Source organism: Stomoxys calcitrans, chromosome 4 (genome assembly GCF_963082655.1).
Source record: "Stomoxys calcitrans chromosome 4, idStoCalc2.1, whole genome shotgun sequence".
Taxonomy (NCBI): Eukaryota; Metazoa; Arthropoda; class Insecta; order Diptera; family Muscidae; genus Stomoxys; species Stomoxys calcitrans.
Genome location: NC_081555.1, coordinates 16,373,813 through 16,383,591, shown reverse-complemented (window position 1 = coordinate 16,383,591; position 9,779 = coordinate 16,373,813). Strand labels below are relative to the sequence as shown.

Below are 9,779 nucleotides of genomic sequence, written 5' to 3'. Positions count from 1 at the left end.
AATTTGGCACGGAATGTTTTGTTGCTAATCTTAACATATCTGCAAGGTTTCATTAATATCGGTTCAGATTTAGATATAGCTCCCATATATATGTACCGCCCGATTTCCACTTATATGGCCATAGTACCTACAATTTTCAACCAATCTGCACAAAATTTGGCGAGGATTGTTTTGTTACTGATCGTAACATATCTGCAAGATTTCATCAAAATCGTTTGAGATTTAGATATAGCTCCCATATATATGTATCGCCCGGTTTGCACTTAAATGGCCGTAGTAACAACAATTTTCAACCGATCAACACAAAATTTGGCAAGGATTGTTTTGTTGCTAATCCTAACATATCTGCAAGATTTCATCAAAATCGGTTTAGATTTGGATATAGCTCCCATATATATGTATCGCCCGATTTGCACTTTAATGGCCGTAGTAGCTACAACATTCAACCGATCTACACAAAATTTGGCACGGGTTGTTTTGTTGCCAATCCTAACATATGTGCAAGGTTTCATCAAAATCGGTTCAGATTTAGACATAGCTCCCATATATATGTATCGTCCGATTTGCACTTAATTGGCGGTAGTAACTACAATTTTCAACCGATCAACACAAAATTTGACGTGGATTGTTCTATTACCTGTTTTAACATATCTGCAAGGTTTCATTAATATCGGTTCACATTTAGATATAGCTCCCATATATATGTACCGCCCGATTTCCACTTATATGGCCATAGTACCTACAATTTTCCACCAATCTGCACAAAATTTGGCGAGGATTGTTTTGTTACTGATCGTAACATATCTGCAAGATTTCATCAAAATCGTTTGAGATTTAGATATAGCTCCCATATATATGTATCGCCCGGTTTGCACTTAAATGGCCGTAGTAACAACAATTTTCAACCGATCAACACAAAATTTGGCAAGGATTGTTTTGTTGCTAATCCTAACATATCTGCAAGATTTCATCAAAATCGGTTTAGATTTGGATATAGCTCCCATATATATGTATCGCCCGATTTGCACTTAAATGGCCGTAGTAGCTACAACATTCAACCGTTCTACACAAAATTTGGCACGGGTTGTTTTGTTGCCAATCCTAACATATGTGCAAGGTTTCATCAAAATCGGTTCAGATTTAGACATAGCTCCCATATATATGTATCGTCCGATTTGCACTTAATTGGCGGTAGTAACTACAATTTTCAACCGATCAACACAAAATTTGACGTGGATTGTTCTATTACCTGTTTTAACATATCTGCAAGGTTTCATTAATATCGGTTCACATTTAGATATAGCTCCCATATATATGTACCGCCCGATTTCCACTTATATGGCCATAGTACCTACAATTTTCAACCAATCTGCACAAAATTTGGCGAGGATTGTTTTGTTACTGATCGTAACATATCTGCAAGATTTCATCAAAATCGTTTGAGATTTAGATATAGCTCCCATATATATGTATCGCCCGATTTGCACTTAAATGGCCGTAGTAACTACAATTTTCAAGCAATCTGCACAAAATTTGGCACAGATTGTTTTGTTGCTGATTCTAACATATCTTCAAGTTTTCATCAAAATCGGTCCCGGTTTAGATATAGCTCCCATATATATGTATCGCCCGATTTCCACTTAAATGGCCGTAGTAACCACAATTTTTAACCGATCTGTCCAAAAAAGTCGGTTCCTATTAAAAAATAGCTCTCATATACAAACATCTATTGCCCGAATTTATAATTGTAGGGTAGGCGTAAGGTATTATATGGTCGGCTCCGCCCGACTTTTACCTTTCCTTACTGATTTTATAAATATAAAATATTCATTACACCCCATTGTCCGTTGTTCTAATGCTATTCCTCTTGCATACACATGTCGTTATGTATGTAAATCTTAACCGACTTGGAGCAAAGCAACTCTAACATGCTATAACATCGATTGCATTTATTCCAGGAGCAAAAAAGAAAGAGTTTTTGGCAACTTAAATGCTGGTGGTACCTTTCTGCTGCAGCAGCAGGAACATAACAAACATGTTCCAAGTCACGGAAGTTGCTACACAATCAGGAAGTTGGCCAAAGTAGTTAGAAAATAAAATATCGAAATTCTATTTCTCAAAAACAGGTAAAAGAAAAGCAGATAGGAGAATAACCAAAACTTCAACATGTGATGGAGTTAAGAGGAGTTTGTTTAAAATGAAACTAGATTTAATAATGCGGAACTAAGTATATCGCATATGATGGATTGAATATGAGCAAAAACCAAAACCAAGTATAATTTTTAGGGAAAACTCCACAAACAAAAAAAAAAAAACACACTTAAATAAAAAAAAAAATTTTAATAAAATAAAATTTCATATATTTTAAAATAAAATTATTGCAAAATTATTTATTTAAATAAAATTTAATACTATAATGTAATTGTACTCAGTAGCTTTCCGTTTATTTCCATAAGCAGAAACAAATCAGGAAATTGGAAATAATCATTTAATGATGATTTAGATTATCAGGTTTTAGAATCAAAAAACGGTTGCCATAGCCTAAAGATAAATTTAAAAATAAAATAACAAAACATAAATGAACACAAAAATCAAAACAAAAAAACAAAAATAATAATTTAAATTTATATTAATTGAGATTTGCTGCAATATTTTCTCAGCAGTCATTTTGGTTTTTTTTTTTTATTATTTTTTTTACTATTTGTAATGGTAGTTTTTGTTGTTGTTTTTAATTTTTTTTTTCTATGAATTTGTTTGTTGTTGTTTCTCCTCTATATTGCTGTTGGATTACGTAAAATAATTGAGCAGTGTACATTTCACCGTGGTACAATCGGGCAGTGATGTAAATAAGTAACATGACAATTTATAATCATAGATGAACTCACACGTGGGGAAACTAAAATCATCACAAAAAAGGGAATAATGAATGATGGAAAATTTTGAGAATTTTTTCTTTTGTTTATGTCACCTTATTGTAAAAAACCAAGTACATTTGAAATGGCACAAAATGCCGTAGGGCTTCTTCAGCTGCTCCTTCTTATTCACTATGGTGTTTTGTAGATTATAGCCATCATAACGGCGCCAGCAATGGTTTAGATCCCCTTAAATATAAAATTCAGAAAATTAGTTTTCAAAAAAAATAAAATAATTTTTAAATAACTTTCACAAAGAACAATACAAATGAAACAAGAAAAAGCGTGCTAAGTTCGGCCGGGCCGAATCTTTTATACCCTCCACCATGGATCGCATTTGTCAAGTTCTTTGCGCTGTATCTTTGTTGTGCTGTTTCAGGCTACAGACCGATTCAAACCATATTTGACACGTATATTGAAGCCCATGGGAGAAACCGTTGTAAATTAAGCCAAATCGGATAATAATTGCGACCTCTAGAGGCTCAAGAAGTCAACATCCCAGATCCGTTTATATGACAGCTATATCAAGTTAAGGACCGATTTGAACCATACTTTGCACAGTTGTTGAACAAAACACCTCGTGCAAAATTTTATTCAAATCGGATAAGAATTGCGCCCTCTAGTGGCTCAAGAAGTCAAGTCCCCAGATCGGTTTATATGACAGCTATATCAGTTTATGGACCGATTTGAACCATACTTTGCACAGTTGTTGGATATCATAACAAAACACGTCGTGCAAAATTTCATTCAAATCGGATGAGAATTGCGTCCTCTAGTGGCTCAAGAAGTCAAGACCCAAGATCGGTTTATATGGCAGCTATATCAAAACATGGACCGATATGGTCCATTTACAATCGAAAACGACCTACACTGATAAGAAATATTTGTGCAAAATTTCAAGCGGCTAGCTTTACTCCTTCGAAAGTTAGCGTGCTTTCGACAGACAGACGGACGGACGGATAGAGGGACGGACGGACAGACGGATGGACGGATAGACATGGCTAGATCGACATAAAATGTCACAACGATCAAGAATATATATACTTTATGGGGTTTCAGACGAATATTTCGAGTAGTTACAAACAGAATGACGAAATTAGTATACCCCCATCCTATGGTGGAGGGTATAAAAACAAATTACAAGTAAAACTGCCAAGTTCGGCCGAGTCGAATCCTTCTCCATGGATCGCAATTGTCAAGTTCTAGGCTTGGTTTCTCCTAATAGACAGGAACACAAACAAAAAAACAGTAAGGAAAGGCGAAAGTCAGGAAGTGCCGACTTTATAATACCCTACACCTATCCTTTAGGTACAAAGTTAGAGCTATATCTAATTCTGAATCAATTTTGATGGACCTCGGCGGATATTTTCGGATGTGTTTTTAAACAATCCGCATCAAATTTCGAGCAATATCTGATGAACATTTATATGGGAGCGACATCTTAATCTTAACCGAATTCGACTAAATTATATAGATATCAGCCTTATTTGTGCCCATGCCCCGACGGAAGACAAAGACGAGCAGACCAAGGATATTTTCTATAAGCGCCTAGAGAGAGAATATGACCGCTGCCCCGCCCATGATATTAAAATCGTTCTGGGAGATTTTAATACGAAAATAGGGAAGAAAGACATTTTTGGTTCAACAATCGGAAAGTTTAGCCTCCACGAGATAACGTCCAGTAACGGGTTGAGGCTGATAGATTTCGCCTCGGCAAAAAACATGGTAGTTAGTAGCACCACATTTCAACATAAAAATATTCACAAAGCCACATGGCGGTCACCCGATCTAACACGAGAAACCAATTTGATCAAGTTGTGATAGATGGAAGGCATTCATCCAGCGTGTAAGATGTACGATCGATCCGTGGAGCGAATATAGATTCCGATCATTACCTTGTTGCAGTAAAGGTTCGCACCCGTTTGAATATGGCGAGGAAAGTACGATCTGACACTGCACGGAAGCTGGACATTGAACAGCTGCAAACACAACAAATGGCAGCGGCATACTCCACTCAACTGACCCAACTGCTTCATGAAAGCACTCCTTGTTTCGATGATATAATGGCGCAGTGGCAAACCATTGCTCACTCCATGGAAAATGCCGCGAAATCCGTACTTGGGTACCGGAAGCCTCTTCCAAGAAACCCATGGTATGACCAAGAGAGTCGAGATGGTACTGAAGCCAAAAATGCTGCATATAAAGCGACCCTGCAATCAGTAGCAAAGCGCCCCATCAACGAGAGGTATGGGGAGAAAAGCAGAGAGGAAAAACTTTTATTTCGCAGAAAGAAAAAAGAAATAGAAAGACGTGAGTGTGAGCGAATTCAGATGTACAGCAGTCAGAATGAAGTCCGGAAATTCTACCAAAGAATATAACATCAAACCGATGGCTTTGGTGCGGGCACATCCTCCTGTTGAGACAAAAAGGAAATCTGGTGCAAACTGATGCAGATAGCATGCTGAGGATATGGGAAAAACATTTCACCCAACAGCTAGTGTCAAACGTTGGCAGCGAAGAGGATACCGCAGAACCAATCAATGATGGTGGTATAGAATGTTTACTTCCTATTCAGAATGAGGTGCAAGTAGCAGTGACTCGACTAAGAAACAACAAGGCAGCAGGAGCCGATGGGTTACCCCCTAAACTATTTAAGATCGGAGGAGACACATTGATAACGCAACGCGCAGCTTATCTGCGCACTCTGGCGAGAAGAACGCATACCCGAGGATTGGAACCCAACCCCGTATACTAAAAAGGAGACAACACGGAATGTGCCAACTATAGAGGAATAAGTCTCCTTACCATCGCATTCAAGATACTCTCGAGCGTACTGAGCGAAAGATTAACACTTAAGTCAATGAGATAATTCGATGCGGCTTTAGACCTGGCAAATCCACCCCGGGACAAGATATTCACACTGCGCCAAATCCTGGAAAAGACCCGAGAAGGACAAATCAACACCTATCATCTCTTTGTTGACTACAAAGCCGCTTTCGATACCCCTTTACGTTCAAAAATATTTCAAGCCATGTCTAATTTTGGTATTCTTGCAAAATTAATAAGACTCTGCAGAATGACACTTGCTGATACGCGTTCCTCAGCGAGAATAGGATAGAATCTATTAGAACCATTTAATACCAAACGAGGTTTGAGACAGGGAGACAGCCTATCATGTGACCTCTCCAGCAGGATACTAAAACCTGCTGGAAAAGATTATACGAGATGCAGATGTGAATAGATGCAAATGCAATGCAAATCCAATGAACATTCCATTGGGAACATGGGCAAACTTCTCACATATCAATGAGTGCTGTCCGATTCAAGTTTAAGCTCAATGATAAGGGGCCACACCGATTTTATATAAGTGATCTCGTAGTCCTATATGCCCCATCATAATACCAATAGCTATACTGATCTCCTTTTTACTTCCTTTTAGTAATAGCCTCGTCTTCCCACCATCTGGATCCCCCATAGGATTTTCGCCGTTTTACCGACTGGTCGCTGTCAGGGTTGCTTACGCATTCATCGCCCACTCTCTTAAGTCGGACTGCGCCGACCCGAAAGGCTTCGGGTTAACCAAGTTTATTGACGGCAGTCCTCTAGCCTTTACCGCCAATTCGTCTGCCCTTTCATTTCCCCTTACTCCGTTATGGCCCGGCATCCAAACGATGCGAATTTTGCCATCCATCCTCAGAGAAGGCGTTAATCTCCTTCTTACACTGCAAGACTGTGCGTGACCTTACCCTCCTGTTTGTTATTGCCCTTATGGCAATTTTACTGTCCGTAAAGATGTTCACACTCGATGTCCTCGCGTTAGCACCACACTACCTCACGTATTCCGTGTTTGCCCGCATCTCCGCCTGCAGGACCATCTTATGATCAGGCAATCTAAAACAGATCTCAGTCTCTGGGTTCTCAATGTAGACCCCCAGGCCCACTCTGTCCTTTAGCTTTGATCCAACCGTGTAGCATGATCTTTCAGATGGCTATACTAGGGCTCCCTCAATCCAAGGCAGGATGCTGGAAGGGATAGAGCTGACAGCTGGAAAGAGAATCAGATCTCCCGAAGGGCATAACACTGCTTTAATGCTGAATGAGAAGCGTTATAGCAGTGTTATGCACTTCGGGAGATCTGATTCTCTTTCCAGCTGTCAGTTCTATCCCTTCCAGCATCCTGCACTTTTACCCGATTTCGCTGCTGGTACATACTCCTCCGTCTCCTTCGTCGTGCCCCCGATCGCTTTCTCGGTCTGCTTGTGAGCTCAACAAAGCCATCGCTCACTTCTGCCGTCATCCCCCCGCTTTCAAGTACTCTGGGAAAACCAAGTCTGCCCTCCCGCAATGGAGACCCCAGCCAGTGTCCTGCGGAAGTAGACAAACTCGGAACAGGAACGATGAAAGCGCGTACGGCGCCTGAGTCTTCATGGAGGCCTGTGGCTTTCAAAAGGATGCCAGAGCCATCATGGAAGGGGAAGATGGTCGCTGAGAAGGTAAGGAGCCGCCCTCTTACGCCAGAGTGACAAGGAAGCACGACAGAGATGAGATGACTTATGCAGTCATTGATATCAGCTGTGCATCCGATGGGATTCTGCTGTCGTGCTCCGGATCGCTTTCTCGGTCTGCTTGTGAGCTCAACAAAGCCATCGCTCACTTTTGCCGTCATCCCGCCAACCACATTTTTCGATTAGGCTGCGATGACTATTTCATTGACGCCGTCGCTGTCTGAATGCGAGTCGGAAACACCACCTTTACTTAAAGGCTGGGGACGAACTGTGTATCCCTCTGGTTTATCCGTCTCTTCCTCATTAATTAGTCTGACGACTAGTTAAGCGCTTGAAGCATTACTCTCGACTACAGGTGCCAAGGCACCCACACCTATAAAATTTGGAAGAACAACATGGTACCGCAGCTGTTTGGTTTTCGGAGTCCATTTCTAGCCTAGTCCAAATAGGCTTTAACATTTTTCGTAATAGGTAGTACCTATTACGAAACCAACCTACCTATTACCTATTCCGAGATACGGATATTTTCCTTTGTGGAGAGAAATGAAAACAAGTGAGGATATAAACACCACCAAAAAAAAATTGCCAAAACCGCTCTGCTTAGAGCATCATTGGCGGGCATTTTAATCACCCGCTGCATCCGACATCGATTAACCTCACAAGGATGTTTGCATTGGCAATTTTAGGGATGGGTACTAGCCATGTCAAAAATGTGGTCGTAAATGTAAATTCTTATTCCTTACCCAGGGGTCCCGGTAGCCGAGTTGGTAGCGTGCTTGGATTACCAGTGCTGGGGTCGTGGGTTCGATTCCCGCCAGAAGCCTTGGTCTGTCGCCGCTGTGCTATCACAATGGACTTAAAATTGTCTAAGTGAGTCTGTAAAGGACTACCACTCTTACCTAACCTAACCTATCCAGGGGTCAAGTTAAAGGCCATGGGTTGATTAATTTTGTCTTTCCTTTTGGTTGGTAGATCCATTGTCTAAGTGAGTCTGTAAAGGACTGCCACTCTTACCTAACCTAACCTACCCAGGGGTCAGGTAAAGGCCATGGGTTGATTAATTTTGTCTTTCCTTTTGGTTGGCAGATCCATGGCAGTAAAAAATTTTTGGATATGTTTGTTTTTTTTCAGTATTGTATATCGAATATTTTTTTAAGGGCTCATATTAAATCAAAAATTTATATTCCACTTTAATCCAGTCTGCATAGTTCAACAGCAAGGTGTTATACGTTAATTTTTTTCAGAACTGTCCACTTTACGAGGTTTTTCTTAAAATATTTTTTTAAAATTTCTTTTTCACAATCCTTCACTAGACTCTATGTGAGGCTTACTTTTAATGTGACCACCGCGTTCACTATGATGATAATCACGTCCTTCCAGCGGACTGCCATGCCCATTGGTGGCCTCCACCCCAAAGCTACTCGCACTGCTGCCGCTGCCACTACCGCTGCTGCTGCTGCGACCACTAACTCTTGTGAGACGGCTAATGCCTCCACCGAAAAACAGGAAATACCATAGAATCGCTGAACAAACGACAAATATCAGCGTCATAAATTTCGCCATAATCACGAATTGAAGAACGGAAACTGAATTTCAAATAGAAAAAACAATTTAACTAGGCCGCAGGTAAGTGACAACGGGTGGTGGTATTGTCTCTACAGGGGTATGAGGTATAGCCAAATCCCACTACTTTTCTTACGAAATTTGTCTTCCGATTGCTTTCGGTATGTTTTCTTTTTCTTCTCCAGACTTCGTTTTATTTATTTTTTTTTTTGGTTCTTAATTCGAGAAATACGCCAACGCGATTCGAAAGTAACGCAAAGTGTTTAAGCCCAACGATAGATGTCCCCGAACTGAATCCATGATCATACGCTGCAACAAAAAACTGCAAATGGACCATGTGAATGAAGATCATCATCATCACAGACCCCTCTATCAAACTGGAAAAAAAATAAAAAATACAAAAAAGAGAGCGCAACATTCAACACTCGACAACACTGATGGGTGGGTGATAATGCGAATCGCCGATGATGGCGATGATGATGATGGCTGGTGCTCTTCTGTGCTTGGGCTGAGTGAGCTGGTGCAGCGATTGACCAAATGCTGACTTTGTGTTTGTTGACGCTGAAACGATGATGATGATAAATTTTAAACTTGATTTTGTATTTTTCTCCAATTGAAATGGGCAAACATCCATTTTATTTGGAAAACACAGTGGTTTGAAACTGCTAATTTGGGAAAACAAATCAAACCAATCAACATTTTGAAAAAATATTTTTTCAGTCCGATATTCTCATGATATCTGATTTAGGAGTGTTTTCGGGGGTGAGGTGGTCCCCCAGACAGTTGGCTCTGAAAAAAT

General features: G+C 40.2%; 1 protein-coding gene across 1 annotated transcript; it reads right to left on the bottom strand.

Moving 5' to 3' along the window:
* Window positions 1-2,635: 2,635 nt before the first annotated feature.
* LOC106086022 (uncharacterized) lies at window positions 2,636-9,284 on the bottom strand. The gene is made up of 3 exons (XM_013250522.2): window positions 8,749-9,284; window positions 2,969-3,101; window positions 2,636-2,896 (listed from the first exon to the last, which is right to left on the bottom strand). The coding sequence occupies exons 1-3, from the start codon at window positions 8,978-8,980 to the stop codon at window positions 2,788-2,790; spliced, it is 474 nt and encodes a 157-aa protein (XP_013105976.2). The 5' UTR covers window positions 8,981-9,284; the 3' UTR covers window positions 2,636-2,787.
* Window positions 9,285-9,779: the final 495 nt, after the last annotated feature.

Excerpts from the sequence above, each read along its gene's own strand:
- LOC106086022 (XM_013250522.2), bottom strand. The coding sequence starts at position 8,980 with ATGGCGAAATTTATGACGCTGATATTTGTCGTTTGTTCAGCGATTCTA. Across the intron at positions 3,102-8,748 it reads ACGCGGTGGTCACATTAAAA|GGGATCTAAACCATTGCTGG; the intron begins GTAAGCCTCACA and ends TTTATATTTAAG. Across the intron at positions 2,897-2,968 it reads ACTTGGTTTTTTACAATAAG|TTTCCCCACGTGTGAGTTCA; the intron begins GTGACATAAACA and ends TGATGATTTTAG.